The 17,255-nt window shown below is 40.4% G+C and overlaps 2 protein-coding genes across 3 annotated transcripts in view; one reads left to right on the forward strand and one right to left on the reverse strand.

Annotated features, from left to right (window-relative positions):
• Positions 1 to 17,255, forward strand: part of pacrg (PARK2 co-regulated) — a 109,426-nt gene that overhangs the window by 50,203 nt on the left and 41,968 nt on the right. The window contains exon 3 of the mRNA XM_089120401.1: positions 16,878 to 17,049. Coding sequence (XP_088976527.1) covers positions 16,878 to 17,049 — 172 coding nt within the window. The remainder of the gene's footprint in view (positions 1 to 16,877; positions 17,050 to 17,255) is intronic.
• Positions 12,799 to 14,726, reverse strand: LOC148973569 (uncharacterized). 2 transcript variants are annotated; one of them, XM_089120402.1, is made up of 5 exons: positions 14,205 to 14,726; positions 14,043 to 14,104; positions 13,881 to 13,957; positions 13,660 to 13,778; positions 12,799 to 13,545 (listed from the first exon to the last, which is right to left on the reverse strand). In XM_089120402.1, the coding sequence occupies exons 1-4, from the start codon at positions 14,400 to 14,402 to the stop codon at positions 13,663 to 13,665; spliced, it is 453 nt and encodes a 150-aa protein (XP_088976528.1). In that variant the 5' UTR covers positions 14,403 to 14,726; the 3' UTR covers positions 12,799 to 13,545; positions 13,660 to 13,662. The 2 variants fall into 2 exon arrangements, with proteins under 2 accessions (XP_088976528.1, XP_088976529.1); XM_089120403.1 differs by having other exon boundaries at positions 13,660 to 13,747; positions 14,205 to 14,725.

Consider the following 17,255-nt stretch of genomic DNA (forward strand, 5'->3'; position numbering starts at 1 on the left):
GTGGAATGGTAGTCTTTTACAATCAAAGCTATCTGTGGATCACTGCAGCAAACACACATACACGATTTTATGAGGAATGATCTTCACGTCTTGTGCTGTACAGTGATTTGGAACCATCACGGCTCGTTCATGTGTGTTCAGTGTTCCCTGTCCCCCTGTCAGAGAATAAACAAACTATAAACCAGAGGGAAAAAAAATGAATGTATGTATGGCATGTCTGACTTGTAATATAAGCCTTCATTTGTCAAATTGAGCTGATGATGCATCAGTAATGTAAATGCTTGCTCATAAGAATAATAAGGTAAGTATAACAATAACTATAACATTGTAACAATTGTTTTAATTGTGCGAGAATAGGGTGGTCCACATCACAACTATAATAATGACACAGAGGAACAATATCATTGGAATCACTTTAGCATTTTTTTCCAACTGATAATAACAATAAAAAAATTTAAGTGGCAGATGACAACTGCAATGCACACTTAGAATAAATTATACTTTATATTTACTTTATTATACTTTAATTTTACTTTGTAATGCGCTAATATAATTATCATTATAGTTATCGTTCTTGGTGTGAACAAGCCTTAAGAGTCCTTGTTAAACTCTATTCTAATTAATCAGATCTGCATTGTGCTTTTGCTTTTGAAAGGGGGCGTGTCTTACAATTTGAAAAAAAATTCAAAAGTGTATTGGTTGTTCCCATTTGTGAAAACATTAAGAAAAACAATAAGTATTACTGCCTGGTGAATGTTACTGTGAACTCATTCGTTCTGGTGTCAGTTGGTCAGTGAATGCACACTGTTCAGTTTAACTTCGTTTAATACTTCAATACCATCTAGGCGAAAATCCAGCTTAAACACACCGTAAACACCATAAAGTGGATTGCTTTTGCTTTAAATGCATACATATTCATGACAGCCAAAACAACCATACTGTATCCAACTTGTATTTTAATCAGTATAAAAAAAATGATATCATTCTTTTGTAAGTGGGTAATATTGTATTATAATTCATTATTTTCTAGTCTTTTCCAATTTGTAAATACTGACTGTCGACATACAGTACATTTCTTATACCAAATGATGAGTAGATTCGTAGTAGCCTGTGAGTTATGAAGCAAAATAAAAGAAAGAAAAAGTCCTCAGGTCTCTTCTACACATCTGATATATGACAGTACAGTAAATAGACCTGATTCACATCCTATCACCTTGATTCTTTGTGTTGTGTTATGTGTGCCATAAAATGTAATAAATAACTGGGACAAAGATAGAGAGAGGGGAAATTATGGAGTAATGACATCATGCATGTGCCGCCGGGTGCCTGTAGTAGGAACAATGAGGGCTTTATTTAGCATGGCAGAAGAGAGCACAGATCTCAGACTGTGCTGATTCACAGACTGAAATATGGATTCACAGACTGAAAAAAGGCACAATGTTGCTCTCCATGCTGTCATTTCAGTTTTTATAGCATTATAAAAATGATACAGTAGCTTTCATAATACAATGTGTGCTATACATTTCTGCAGAATTAGATATTCTTTCGATCAGTCATGTTGAGAAACCGTTGTGCTTACAGGATGTATGAGAGCAGCTGAGGTGTGACCTCAATGCAATACCTCGGCGAGCTGTTCTTACACATTAACACAAACATCTGTCAGAAAACTTCTCCTCTGATTATGATTTAATTAAAACATTGCAAAAGAGCCTGGAGAGCTTAGGAGAAGGGATAGAGACAGGCAGACAGAAAGGGAGAGTCTAATAAAGGTGTATTAAGAGCAGCTGAGTGTGCAGATTGAGCCCCGGGCACAGCAGTGGTCGCCGTCTGGCCAATCTGGAGTGGTGGAGAGCAGGTCTCTTTGAGGCTCTGCCTGCAGCTGGACTCTCACTCATCTGCTCATTAAAACTGCTACACATAATTGAGGCCTATTTAAAGTGGTCAGACTTAAAGGGTGGTCACACTGATTTGCAGCTGGGAAGCAATAGGAAGTCATTCATTTACAGTTCCATCCATCCATCCATCCATCCATCCATCCACCCAACCACCCAAAAACCTACCCATCCATCCATCCATCCATCCATCCATCCATCCATCCATCCATCCATCCATCCATCCACCCACATGCATACCTGAATTTATATAAAAAGTGTAACAGTTTAGAACATACACACATACACACACACACACACACACACACACACACACACACACTAATATTAAGGGTCACTGGGGTAGACCGTAGGGAATAAGGTCAGACACAATACACAAATTCTCCTTTCTATCTCTACGATTGATAGATATCTAGTACATAGATAGATAGATAGATAGATAGATAGATAGATAGATAGATAGATAGATAGATAGATAGATAGATAGATAGATAGATAGATAGATAGATAGATAGATAGATAGATAGATAGATAGATATTTTATTAGAGATGTCAGTTTATCTCTTTGATGTTTACAGATAAAAGTGAACTAATTATGGAAATAAATGGGGTTATTAATAAAACAGGCGTACAGTGCTCTAATGAGGTTGTTTTGTGTATAATTGGTCAGCATCATGCTCAGTTTAATTAGTCTCTGAGCTGTTGTTGATGGGTTGTGTTTGAAGTATCATCAGCATCACCAATTGCATCTGGGAGTGGAATGGGCGTTGCACTTCCTGCTTTTTTTACTGGATAGTTTAGTCAAAATTACCCGTCAGTTTCCAAGTGTTTAAATTTTAAAGTCTCATAAAGTGGCCGACATGAAGGCCACACAGCATTTTGATTTAATAATGAATGAAGGCAATCAGATCAGCATGTGTAATGTGTTTGGCTAGAGTCTCCGGGCGTTCCTGGTCCGGTACTTATTAAAATCATCCTCACAGGGAGAGAACAGAACTGATAACTCAGTATACCTTTTTGCCTCTAAGCATTAAACCAGCCACTGAGGGAATCAAGTCTAGACCTCTTAATGCTCCTCATTGCTAATGCTCAGGGAAAAGCTATTTTTTGTTAAAGAGAGTGTTGCTAATGAACTCAGACCTAATCAGGAATGAAGTGATAATTGCATTTACATTTATACATAGGGCTGTTGCTTGCTTTAGCAACCATCATGGTAACTAAAAGAGCATGTATTTGTTTCAAATCCTAGATGACAGATGAGGAGAGAAAAATGTTGATTATTACATTTAACATTTAACTCAACACTGAAGAGCATTAAAATGGTTTGGCATGGTTATTTACTACATGGTTTAAAGGGGTGGTTTACTGCTTTTTTTCTTTGCATGATTGTGTTTATGGGGTGCAATATAACATGTATTCGTGGTTTTTCTTTTTTAAAAAGTCTTATTTTTCATAAATTTCACCTTTATTGTAAGCCACTTTCTTTTTAAAAGACGATATCTCTGCTTACATGGAACTTTCATAGCTGTAACTTTGCAGATACTGTTCATGCATCAACAGCAACATTACACAATATTTAAAATGAAAAAAGTGAAATCGCAATCGACCACCCCTTTAAGGATACTGGTACTCACTTTTAGCTTAGCATCATGCTAACAACAAACTATTGAAATTAATTATGGGTCAGGTCTCCTGTGCAAAACACTATTTATATCATTTGATTATGTAGAGTGTTCCAAATCGATCACATCCTATTTAGTTATAATGGTTATAATGCTGCATATGTAGGAAGCAAGCTTATTAGGACGTGAAATGATTATTATGTTTGTATAATTCACATTAGCATTTTAGCAACTATTCAAGTCACGTTAAAAGGCTATATAGCTTCTGTGCTGGTGAAATCTCATTGCTTTAAATCTTTTGGTAACCAGGTTTATGTCTCTTTGGTCTCCCAGTCTGTCTCTCTCTCATATCAAGTCTCCTTAGATGGGATCAGAGTGCTGTCAGTTGTACGGATGTGTGTGTGTCAGCCGACTGACAACTGTGATTACATCTTATTAAAATGATGACAGATGGATGTGATGATGACATTTAGTCAGCACTTAATATTTTATACACTCTTTCATGTCTTCCCATCTTTCTTTTTATTTCTTCTGTTTTATGACCATGCCACTTTAGCCAGGGATCAGTATCCTCCATCTAGCCTACTGGACACTGATTTAGAGCCCTTAAACCGAGAGATGTACTGAGTTCAACATGGAGCAGCTTTAAACTTAGAAGTAGATACAGAAAGGTCTAGTTGCTTATCTTTGGCCAGATTCACATATAGTGCCTAAAAGATGCGTAGAAAACGCTGGGCGCGCCACATTCTCCTTTTTCCAAAGCGCTAGGGTGGTTGTGCTCTGGTTGGTTCTTGTCACGTGACCTACTGTGCGCTTTTGGTGCGCTTTCGGCATTCTGAAAAGTTGAGATGTTTTTATCTCGATGTGGCGCGGACGCGCTTGTAAAAAACGAGCACGTTGCACCGCAACCGCGTCGCTTCCATTTTGAGCGCATATCGCGCTCCTACATTTGAAATAACGAACTTGAACGCGCAAAAGACATGATATGTGAACAGGCCCTAAATGTGCGACCATTGTTCACTGGATTTTGGTGGGTCATTTTAATAGGTATTCAAGTGATAGGGGATTTCGCAAAAAGGACAAAAGATTTCCTCAGATATCACTGTGTTGACATACAGAATGTTACTTGGTTTTGAAGTGACTTCTTTGTGAGTTAGGCTTCATACATCATAATGACAGTAGACCCCTTTTTCCTGCGCTAATGTAACTGCACTTTTATGTTAGCTAATACAAGCATACTCTTAATTGATTTCAGAGAAGTTTCAACAAAGAAATTAGATTAAGGTAGGCTTCAAGTAAAGTGGTGTTATTGAAGATCCATACGTGCCTGGAATTACTAATAAACCGTGTAAACAAAACATTAATCATTTAAATAGCCTTCTCTATTATGCTTTTTTAATTTGTTATTATTATTTATCATTTGAGTGGCAAGCACATTTGTAAAAACACATATTGAATACGTGACTGGATCCGTCTTATAGCATGCTCTGTCACAAGCTTCCAGAAAAGGCTTTACAGTGAATACTGTAAACATTTATGCTTACAAAGAAGAAGAGAAAATTGCCTTCAGTTCAATATGTTCTCCAATTATCATGTGTAATAGGCTGTGAAATCCTCATATCTATGCAGTCGGTTGGAAAGGCAACAGAAATGGCCTGGACACTTAGCCTAGATTCTCTGCCCTCAGTGTGCTAATGACAGACAGCCCTGTCTCCACCGCACACAGAGAATATCAGCCATATTTCATTCTAAGGCCTCACAAGAATCCTCATATTTTCTCATTAACTCACTCCTTTTCCATTTCTGCCAATCTTTCTCTAAGCCCAAAAGTGATTAGCAAAGCCCAAAAGTGAATTCCACTTCCACCTCTCTCCACACCCTCCTTATTCTCTTTATCTTCCTCCTGACTATAGACAGGATTGGCACTGTTCTAAGTTACTAGAAGAGAAAAAGTTTGAGTTTTGGTTTTACCAATCATTTCTAACCGTGTTTCAGTGAACAATTCAGCTTGAGAAACTCCACTTAGGAAGACAGACACAAAGAAGTGACAGGAAATGATGGAGAAAGAGGAGGAACGGGGCTGAGAAATGTTAAACCATATTTAAACTCACATGGCCCATATGAGTACTAGTTCAAGAGCTGGATCCTGGCATAGGTAATATTGGCAGTTGCCTAAGGCAGCGGTGTTTCGCACACAGCTCTCAAACATGCACTTCACTTCTCTCACTCATCCACAGAAGTTTCACACTCTCCGTTCTGCCTGCCCCTCTCGTTTAAAGTTTTGAACTTACTTGCTTTATTAAAAAGTGTATTTCTCTGAGACCTGAACTCAAGACTTTTATTACTGACACTTTTTATATAAATGAATGTAACCGTTTTTAATTGCATGTTTGAAACTTAAATTCATAATTTTTGTTCATATTTTATTTTCAAACTTGATTTAATTTAGTATTTTTGTTTTGCTTTGGTGTACAGTACATCGGTAATTGTTTTGATACACATTAAAAAAGATTTTTCGAATTTGTAAATAATACAAAGATTAGGCTATTGGAGTACGCTTCTAAAAAAAAAATCTTAAAAACAATTTTCCAGCAATTTGCGGTAATTTTTATCAGCATACCTAATATCTGATTTAGGACACTATATACTGTGAGTCAGGACCTTTACTGACCAGTTCAATAGGTTGGAGTTCATGTACTACTAACCAATAAATAGACCATAGCTCAGTAAATATTTACGTGTATTTCTTCCTTTCTCTCTCTCAGTGTGTGTGTGTGTATGTGTGTGCATGCTCTTCTCCCTTCTGAATATATTTAGTGTCTAAAGAAATGAGAGGAAAAAAGTGACTTAGAAACAGAATGAGAAATAAGAATGTCTATGTATGGTGAGTGTGTGCGTGTCGTAGAGCCGTGTTGGCTCAAGCTGTTTGCGCCTGCAGCTTTTTCAATAAACCCGTCAGAGACAAACGCGTCTCCGTCTACTGGGCACTCACTGAGTTTCCTGACAATACCTGTCAGCTCTCTCCTACCTCTCATAGCCTCATGGCTGCAACTCCAGCCTGTCTGTTCTGGAGCGCTGCCGTTACAAGCCATCACCATCCTAGAGCTCTTCAGAGCTGATGTGTGCTGGTGGTCTCTCTTGACATTTGCTTAAGTACATGAGAAGGTGTTTTTGTTTGGTGATTGAAAGCTGGGGGTGAGTCACACAGAATTACAGTTATCCAGGCCAACTGTATGATGCACACATTATCACTGGCTTTAGATTTATTTACTTTAGGTGAACTGAGAAGTAGAAAAGCCTCTTCTATGTACGATTTTCCTGTTCCTATATATCCTAATGATTTATTCTGCTCATGTTTGCTCAGAGAATATAGCTTTAGCCGTACTGTGCCCTCTGTTCCATGCCAGCCAACCTCAGGCATATTCTCACAGGGTGTAAAATGAGCCTCACCCAAGGGCGCTCCACTTGGTGTCACAACCAAGTCCTAAAAAACCTTGTGTCCACCCTGGAGGACAAGCGAGCTGCCACCAACTCCCTACCACCCCCAGCAGCATCACACCCCTTAAGGACGACTTTTGTCCGTGAATGCGAAAAACCACCAAAGAGCACCTTTACACCATCAGAGCGAGACCAGGTGCGACTGGAAAATGTTAGCTGACATTGGTCGGCAACTTGTGTTTCCTCCGTAAAATCGTAACCACCACCCTAAGACCTGACATGGTGCTCTGGTCAAGTTCACTATTGAGCTCACAGTACCCTGGGAGGACTTAGTAGGTGAGGCTTATTAGCAAAAACATCTGCGCTATGGTGATCTTGCTTCCAAAGCACGGTGTAACAAGGTTCAGGGAAGAAGGAGACAGGAACCGGATAATAATAATAAAATAAAACTTTATTTAAATAAAATAAACAAACAAAATACCTGCCAGCAGCCCCTCACGGACGACTGCTGGCTACCGAAAATAAAACATAAATACCGGCCAGCAGCCCCTCACGGACGACTGCTGGCTTACCAAAATAAAATATAAAATACAAATAAAAGCAGGCCTGTTCCTCTCTCGATCATCCACTCCGTCGCTCCCCCTTTATGGCTCCGCTCCTTCGTGAGAGATGCGAGACCGGTGTGCTTCGCAGGTGCTGCTCATTAGCAATCGCAACACCGGCCTCGCGACTTTCTCTCACGTCCCTCGGCCGTCCTGCTCACCACATACCCCCATCACCCCTCACAGGCCGGGGGGTACACCCGAGACTGTGCCTACTTCCCCCCCGGCGGCGGCGATCCCTGGGGGGTATGGATCGACGAGCCGAGGGAAACGGAGACGGAAGCCTGAGGAGCGACGGACACGAGAGAGGGGAGAGAGGAGAAAAAAAAAAATAGACCGGCTCCCACAACGCGCTGCCATCTTGTCCCTCACCAGCTGGGCGATCTCCTCCGCGGTGCCCGGCGGCGACGCTGGATGGCCCTCGGTGAACGCCTCGACGCTCCCCCGCCCCCGGTGGACGGCGACGGCTCCTCGGGTGCCTTGGGCAGACGGCAGGAGTCCCCCGCTCCCTGCTCCTCCCCTTCACTGGCGGATGGCAGCAGGCTCCGGCCCACGGCGAGCGGCGGTGACTCCTCCTCTCCCTCCCGGAAGGCAGCCGCCCCTCCATTCCCAGGCGGTCGGCGGCGAGCTCGGGCGTCCCACCGGCAACTCATCCCAGCGCCCCGCCTCGAGCGTCCATGGCCGCGAGTCCCCCGCTCCCTGCTCCTCCCCTTATGCGGCGGACGGCAGCAGGCTCCGGCCCACGGCGAGCGGCGGCGACTCGCGCACCATGCTCGATGCACCGCGGATTCCCCACAGCGGCGAGGACCCTCGGACAGCGCGTTCCTCCCTCTTCCCGGGTTTCGGCACCAATGTAACAAAGTTCAGGGAAGAAGGAGACAGGAACCGGATAATAATAATAAAATAAAACTTTATTTAAATAAAATAAACAAACAAAATACCTGCCAGCAGCCCCTCACGGACGACTGCTGGCTACCGAAAATAAAACATAAATACCGGCCAGCAGCCCCTCACGGACGACTGCTGGCTTACCAAAATAAAATATAAAATACAAATAAAAGCAGGCCTGTTCCTCTCTCGATCATCCACTCCGTCGCTCCCCCTTTATGGCTCCGCTCCTTCGTGAGAGATGCGAGACCGGTGTGCTTCGCAGGTGCTGCTCATTAGCAATCGCAACACCGGCCTCGCGACTTTCTCTCACGTCCCTCGGCCGTCCTGCTCACCACACACGGCATCATGGTTGGAACACAGAAGTCCGACCAGTGGAGGTGGGTTACAGAGGTTTTTTGGCAACATCTACAACGAGACTGCTTAAAGACCTGGGAATTAAGGGCCAGAGCCAGCATTCGGCAATCAGAGCTGTATCGGAGGCAGCAGAAGGTAGCAGTCAGTGGCTCTGGATGAAGAGGAAAGACCCCAGCTGGGCCCCGAAGTGAGAGGGCCAGTAGGTATGCGGTCAACAATGCTTGACTCAGGGAGGACGCCCAGGCCATCCATAGTCCCATGGGATGTTGGCTATCGACAACAAGGCAACTCCTATGACTAATTGGGAATGGGACACAAGCGTAGGATTGATCACCCTGTTGCTGGCCACCTGTGGGGAGGGTGTATAGTATGAAAGGCCGAAACACCCTAGGAACCAAAGGTACACTACTGACGATGCGCTCCCGAAATTTCATTCAGGCTCACTGTTCTTGAACTCTTGGAAGTGCTTGCACAAAGGATAGTAACATCTCATCCTGTGTTCTTGGAATCTGTAGTAAGGTAGAAACTTTTTATATATTATTATATTACAATACATTATATTACAGTTTTTTTCAGTTGTTAACAAGCGTTTGTTGTCACAGTTGTCACATTTTCAAAACTCTAAACACAATTAGCACAGCATTGACCTTTTGTGGCCATACTATTCACACATTTCATGTTGTTTTCACACAATATGCATGCAGTGAACACATTTCCACATTGCTTACATTTTCTTAACAGACAACCTATACCTCCCACAAGTTCCCAACCAAGAAATTTAATGTAAAGACAGTGGATTGCATGTTTGCAAGTCTATGTAGTTTTTGTAATGTCAACAATAGCCAGTATTTTGAAACCTTGTGTACTTTGATTGATTGCACGTACCTTGTGAAGTGAAAACAAGTGTTATTCTTTGACAGAATATTTTCATTTTGAGTCAGATTTCCAGTGTTTTGGTAAAGTCAGAGTGTGTAGAGAAAGATATTTTCTGTTTTGAAATGAATAGTTAGTATATATTAAACAAAATGTGTTTTGGAAAAGAAAATTATCCATTTGGCCCAATTGTGTTTTGTAGGTGTGAGTCTGTGTTAAGTTTAGAAAAACTATCTGGAATAATGGGTAAGCGGTTGTTAGCGATTGAAAAAAACTGTAATATTATATTATACAGAATGAATGTCTGAATACACATTATTTTATTATAAATCAATTTAAATGAAAATCATTACTCAAGTTAATAATTAACCATTATTATTACGAGGATGCAGTTGTCGTGCATTCAAATAATTTAATGCACAGCTATCCATTACATATAAAATGTAAACAGTAAACAGTTCTGACAATGTGATTGTCACAGCTTTTTCATTGTCCTTCCATATGCCCTGCATTTCAGCTGGTGATTTCATCACAACCATCTCAGAGAGAAAAAAAAAACATTCTGATTTCCTTTCAGAATGAGTCTCTAAATGTATACACCCCCTCCTCTCATGCTTGAAAAAACACTCCTCTATCTTACAGCCACAGTCTGGGAAAGAGAGAATGTCAAGTTATTTTCCTCCCTCTGAAATGCAATGACATATTTCAATTGCACAGGTCACACTCTCATAGCCAGCATATTGCTTTGAGCATTTACCTCCTTCTCACATGGAGGGCAAATTTCAAACTGTCATAATGTGTGTCAGGCTGACTGTACAACTTGAAATTTGTGTAGTATTTCTTGTATAGTTCACGTCTATATTGTGTTCACTACAATCTCACACGTCCTCTGGTATACTCAGAAAGTGTCATTGAGTTCCTCCTGTCTACATTGAGAGCCTGTGATGGTATAAACTCAAGTGGCCAGTTTGGTCATTCATCTTCATGATAGCCATTCACCCCTACAGGTGTCTTTGTGCTCGGCACGCTGGGAGAAATGTGCTGCTGGTGCTCACATCAAGCCTTATGTCTCACCTCAATGCTAGAGCGTGTCCGGACTGCCGACAGTTATTTCAGCTTTGCCTCATCCATTCCACTGCAGCCATACAAGCTCAAACCACACCTGCCTGTCTTTCTGCCCAATCTGTCAGGCATTAAGAGCTTTCAACAGCCCTGCTCATGGGCAGATACAGTTTTAATGGCTTCCAAAAGGATCATAATTGCAACCATTCAACAGAAACTCTTTCAGCGAAACCAGCACTTTACACGTTTCACTGATCCCCATATTTGACTATTTCCCTGCACGTGTAGTTTCAGTGCTCACTTATTATTTGCCTCTGAAATCTTTACTGTCGTCATAGTGACTGCTATGTGACTCTGGCCTCTGTCTGACTGACCCATTAGGATCAGACTCGCTCTCTTCAAATCCCACTTGACATTTCACTCATGTCTTTTGAACAGACAGCAAATGAAATAAGGTGTAAATAGTAAAGAATGGGTTAGAAATAAATCTTACAGATTGCATTAGAAACACACAATGCTGTCTCTTTTGAGTCATTCTGCCATTCTGTGGTTTATGACGCGGCATGTGTGACACTTCTCATATTTCTTTGTTTTTGCAGTGGTGACAAATCATTTGTCTTCCATTTAACATCTCTGGCAGCCCTTAATATGTTGCACAAATAGTTTGACAGATGTAAGCTATCAAAATCTTTCTAAAGGACAAGCACTCACAAATCAGGAACGAGCACAGTTCAAAATTTTAGAATTGTCTCTCTCTCAGTTCTATTGATTGATTTCCGTTACACAAGAGTAGATGTTAAAACTTCATGCTGATTTGTACTTGGCTTTCGCCAAGATGAGCACAAAATTTCAATTTGCCACACCCCACAGGATATTGAAGACCAAAATGGATAACAACAAGTGGAATTTATTGAATTAGTGAACGTGTGAATACTGTAATGTTTTAGAATGTGCGGTAAAATGAAAACACTCTGTTATTGTGTGTTGTAATTCGTGAAACAGGCCTGAAGGTTATAGACATGATGCAGACACAATATAGGACAGCCTTCAGAGCAAAAATTGCTTTTATAAGATTTATCAATGCTCTGCTGGAAGATATGATGATGACACATCGAAGCTGTGTGAGGGAGATTGAGTGACAGGAAGTGTATTCTATTAATTTTATTAATTAATGTATGTATGCATTAATTACATACAATTACATACATTCATTTTTGTATTAATTAATTTTAATTATTAAAAAAAATATACATACATATTTAATTAAATGATGATAAAATACAATAATTAAAGCGACACTCCACCCATTTGCATTAAGATTTCCATTGTTAGAAATCCAGTCATACTATTGAATGGTCGTGCAATTGAATGGCAAGACAAGGCCGTAGCCTGCCGCAAGCTTGGGAGTCCTTGAGGGACTTCTATAGTTCAGCCTCATCTTCACGTTATGACTTCTCAAGAAGGACCAAGAGAGTGAGAGAGCATAAGGCTAAGAGGAATAGAGAGGACAAGCGAACAAGCTAAAAGGACAAGAGAGAGGGCTGATCTTGTGATCAGTGATTTTTAAAGGGTGAAGATGTCACACCCTCTGGAAGAGTGTAAATAAAGTCATGAATCAGACCAACATAGTTTATAAGAGAGAATGAAACATAGGCCAAACCACATAAAAAGAAAATTATGAGATGGAAAATTAGATACACGTTAAGACATTTATCACATGGTTATATATATAGAATATAAAGGATTAAAAGGGTTCATTTCTTCTTCTCAGCAAGAATTAAGAGAGTGTCACAACTCTGCGGAAATCCTGTTGGGTTGTAAAGCTTGTTATCGGTCTTAATGTGCCTTGTAACAGGACACCAGGTTCTTGTAGGCTTTATTTGTGGGGAAAGTTTTATAGAACTTTGTTGGAAGAGTGAGTTTGTTGGATTCTTCATTAAATATAATGATTCATTTGTGTCTGATTGGTCCAGACATTACAGGCTCGAACAGGACGTTTCTGAATGTTTGGTTAACGTAATGTCACTTAGATCTAACTTTATATGAACTGGCAGGGTAACCACTGCGTGAAAAGAGCTGTAATCGGGCATGTAAAACTCCTGAGTACTCCTGTGTACTCCACAAATAAACGTGTGTATACGGGAGTTTGCTGTCCCGTCACACAATCCCGAAAACTCCTGGATATGTACCAAGTTTGGGGCACAGCAGGGAGCCACTAGGGCCATCAGTTACCATGGTGAATAATCCCCAGGTCGGGGTCAATGCAAGGGAACATTAGCATTTCACACCTTTGGGACACAAGGCAGTGGCCTCCTTCAATTGGTCAGAGATCTTACATAGGATTGGGTGCTCAATGCTTTGTCCCTCCTCTAAACCCCCACACTATTGGTCCAGTTTATGGCCTCATTTGGGTTTATTATTACTCATTATTAATATTCATTGTCATTGGTGTTCATGGTTATAATGTCAAGACAATCAGATAGACAAAGTTGAGTTTGTTATTTTTATTATTTGTAAATGACGCTGGGCACATGACATATATATTTATATACACACAGTCAAAACTCTATAAATAAAAAAAAAAACATTAGCACAGAATACATTTTACTATTAGTCATACAATAAATAACCCCATATAATATATGAGGCCTGTGTATAATATATGTAAAACAATATAATAACCCGAACAACCCACACCGACTTTCCATCCAATATGGCATCCTACTCTTCAGACATGTGGTCAACTGTTGCAGTCTTCCAGATAGCTGCCTCTTCCTCTGTCTGGGGAACCCCAGTCCTGCAGCTCAGTAGCTGCAAAATGGGAGGGAAAAAAGTAATTAAACCACTGAAAATATCAAATGTGTTGGGATGGGAGCCTCTCCCAGGCTGAGGCTTTTACTCAGATTTATATGTATTTATACTTACTCTTCATTTTCTTTGTCTCATGAGCATAATGATCCTGCTGTCCTCCATCTTGTCTTTGTTATCATCTTGGGCCATCCTGTAACCCCTTCTAACAGTTTCAAAATATGGCTTGCAGGATGCTAGAGAGATGGAGATAGAGAGGGGGAGAATATGTTTATTTGTAACTAACTAATCTATACAGTTAAAAAGTTGTAGCCTTGGTACATTCTCTTGTGACTTACCTTTAACAACAGCAGGATCTACGTCCGGTACAGCCATTAAAAAGATTATGACCTCGAGGTTGTGGGGGGAGGATAGACTGTGAAGCAGTAATTAAAGAAGGTTGATTAAAAATATAATTTAGAAGAAAAGACTGTTATGAAAGCATAGTTTTAAAGATATACCTTGTCTGTGCATCATATTTGTGTATGTTGTTTTCCCCATTGTGCAATCTCAATACAGCTTCCTGTAAAAATCCAACATAGTATGAGGGCTCAATTCGAATAGATTTATAAATAAAGCACACAAAGTTAAGCAGACACTGTGATGGTCAGAAAATAACTTACCGCAACAGAATTATTCCCAGCTCTCTTTAATTTCTTTGAAGCAGGCTCCTCTTTTGCCTCTTTGAGCTCATTGATGTCAGCCTCCATCTTATCCAACCTCATGTCCATCATCTCCAGCTTTTCAAATATCCTCTTCAAACTTTCATTTGCCATATACACCAGTCTGTTTTCGTTCGGACTCAGAGATTTAATAGCCATATTGTCCCTATGTAAAGGAGTAACATCTCCACTCTGCTCTCCGTAACACTTGTTGAAGATTGACACAATGTAAAGCCTATCACCTTTCCTGAATACTAATGAGGGGGGCAGGGGAATAGGGGCAAACTTGAGCCAGTCCCAAAACAAATTAGCATTTAAAAAGCCAAGCTATCAACTAACAGCATGTGGTCAGACAAGTTCCTGTTTTCGGGCCTTTACAGGCATTTACAGGTACGCATAACAAAGTTCCAAAGATCCCTGCCAAACAGCACATTTCGCGGGCATTTTCATTGTCCGAATTCTCCCGTATACACACTTTTTGACGCAGTGAACGTTAGAGTAACTTAGTGAGATGTACGATTCAATTTTACACTCACTTCTTCTGGAGGTGCAGCAGGGACATGAATAGTTGGTACCGATTTTTTTTTCAGGAGCAGCTTCTCAGCAAAACCAGCTTTACTGATCCTCATTTATAAAGCAGTCTGCGAAAAGATTCGTGAATCGCGCAAACATGAAAGCATTGTCGTTGCTTGTTGGGATTATTCCCTTTGAAAACAAAACTCAGCCACTGCGTCTTCAGTGGTTCGGATTTAGGAACATCGAAATGACTGTTCATTATTACCCCCAAGAACAGAACACTACAATCGCTTAGACGCCATTCTTCTCCAGTGTATCAACAATGACGGACTATGTTGACCGCTCGCTCAGGGCTGGGATGTGTTGAAACGCTGCTGTCAATCAACAATCGTGGGAGGGGCGTCCAACCGTGTGACGTCGAACAGCTCGATTTGAGGCAGGGAAAAACGTATAAGGAGATTAAACGAAAATACTGGATATATTATCATTATATGATGGTTGTGTACAGGCATCATTATATGGCCCCTTTAAACCTAACCTCACAGTAATGCGTCTGCATGTTCAGATTTTCCTTATACAATTTAGTAAAGCCATTGTTGTTGCCTGGTTCCCACAATGTTGGTGTTTAATATCCATGTTGGGACATTCATTCCTTCTCAATATGGGCAAAAGCTGATCCGCCCACACATACTCGCAGTGTTCCAGTGATTAATGCTACAGGCAGAGATTGTGTCCCACAGACATCACCCCAGTGATGCGAGGCATCTGTCTGTGGTTAGCTGCATGAGTCTCCTCTTGCTTTTCATGTTTTGAATCACTATGGCTCTCTCTCTCTCTCTCTCTCTCTCTCTCTCTGTGTGTGTATGTGTGTGTGCGTGTGTGTGTGAGTATCATCCGCACTGCACATTTGCTTTTCTACTTGAGTTTTGCTGTGTGACTCACCAAGATGATCTTGACCAAGTCAGAAAAGGTCAAGGTTAGCCAGTAAATTGGCTCTAAGCAATCCGCCCTCTTGCTAAGCTTATGATGCTCTCTCTCACTCTATCACTCCGTCTCTCTCTCTCTCTCTCTCTCTCTCTCTCTCTCTCTCTCTCTCTCTCTCTCTCTCTCTCTCTCTCTTTGTGCTTGCTGTTTTGATATCTGAGGAGGGGTTTGATGAGGTCTGGCCACTTTCAACCTTACAGCTCCTGGTATCAGTGACAGTACGATTACAAAGAACAGTTGTAAAGGAGTCATGCACTTCACCAACTATACCATCCTTAAATCGGTCAATAGAAGAAAAACATCATAAACAACCCCACACTGAAAAAAAAAAGTATTCGGTTCTTAATCAATATATAATTTCTCCCAATCAAATATTTAAACAATTTTAAGATTTTTTAGATTTCCTTTACCCTGTTGTCATTTTTTTTAATGTTTAAAACAGAAATCTAACATATTTAGTGAAGTTTATGCTTTAAAAAAGGAAAGATAATATGCCAATAGAATGTGGAAAATAATGAAGTAAAGATCTATCAAGGTCTCTTTTTCTCTTTGAACTAATATACATAATAAAATAGATATGTATCTTTAATAAACTTTTCTAAAATAATAAAGATAAATTATTGTATACATATATATATATATATATATATATATATATATATATATATATTTGTCATTTTAAGCTATTCTTACTATACATTTTTTCTATGAAACCTACTTAACAGATACTTGTGACAGAAAAAAGAAAAGAAAGAAAAAGACAGCAGTGTGTGTGTGACTTTGTTCAATACTCAAGGCCAGGAAAAAGTCCTGGTCTATTCACGTCTGTTTCCATGCTCATAACCCAATGAGAACAGGTGCGAACGTGTGATCCAACAGGAAGTCACATGTTTGAGTGTTCCAAAGCCCCTGAACAGCTGTCCCCCCCAGTCTTCCCTACAGAATGTGTGTCGGCATGCTTGGGGGCACTAAAACGGGGGCTGGTCTTTATGTAGCTTGAAGCCTGTGAGTATTTGTTGAGGCTAATATAAGGACAGATGCAAAGAGGGGTTATTTAAAAACACACAAACCCTTTGGCCTTCCATAGCTCAGAATAACACTGACCCTGCATGTGTGTTTGTGTGTTTTAAACAGGTGGAGATTGAAAAATTGGACTACCATCACTACCTCCCCCTGTTCTTTGATGGTCTGTGTGAGACAGTTCACCCCTATGAGTTCTTCGCTCGACAGGGCATCCATGACATGTTGGAGCACGGTGGCAGTAAGGTCCTTCCTGTTATTCCACAGGTCATCATACCCATCAAGAGTGAGTGGCACTAAAATGACACCTAGTCCCTTTCTAGTTGTAATTCCTATCCAAAGTAACTCGTTCGTTCGTTTATTTATTTATTTATTTTTTGCTAGTCACAAAATCATTTAGTGGTCAATCTGTCCCACATAGTATGCACTTCATCAGATTTTAAGAAGAATAAAGCATTTAGAATCGAAAAAAAAAAAAAGTATAAATAATAC

Source organism: Pimephales promelas, chromosome 15 (assembly GCF_988280905.1).
Source record: "Pimephales promelas chromosome 15, fPimPro1.hap1.1, whole genome shotgun sequence".
Classification (NCBI taxonomy): Eukaryota; Metazoa; Chordata; class Actinopteri; order Cypriniformes; family Leuciscidae; genus Pimephales; species Pimephales promelas.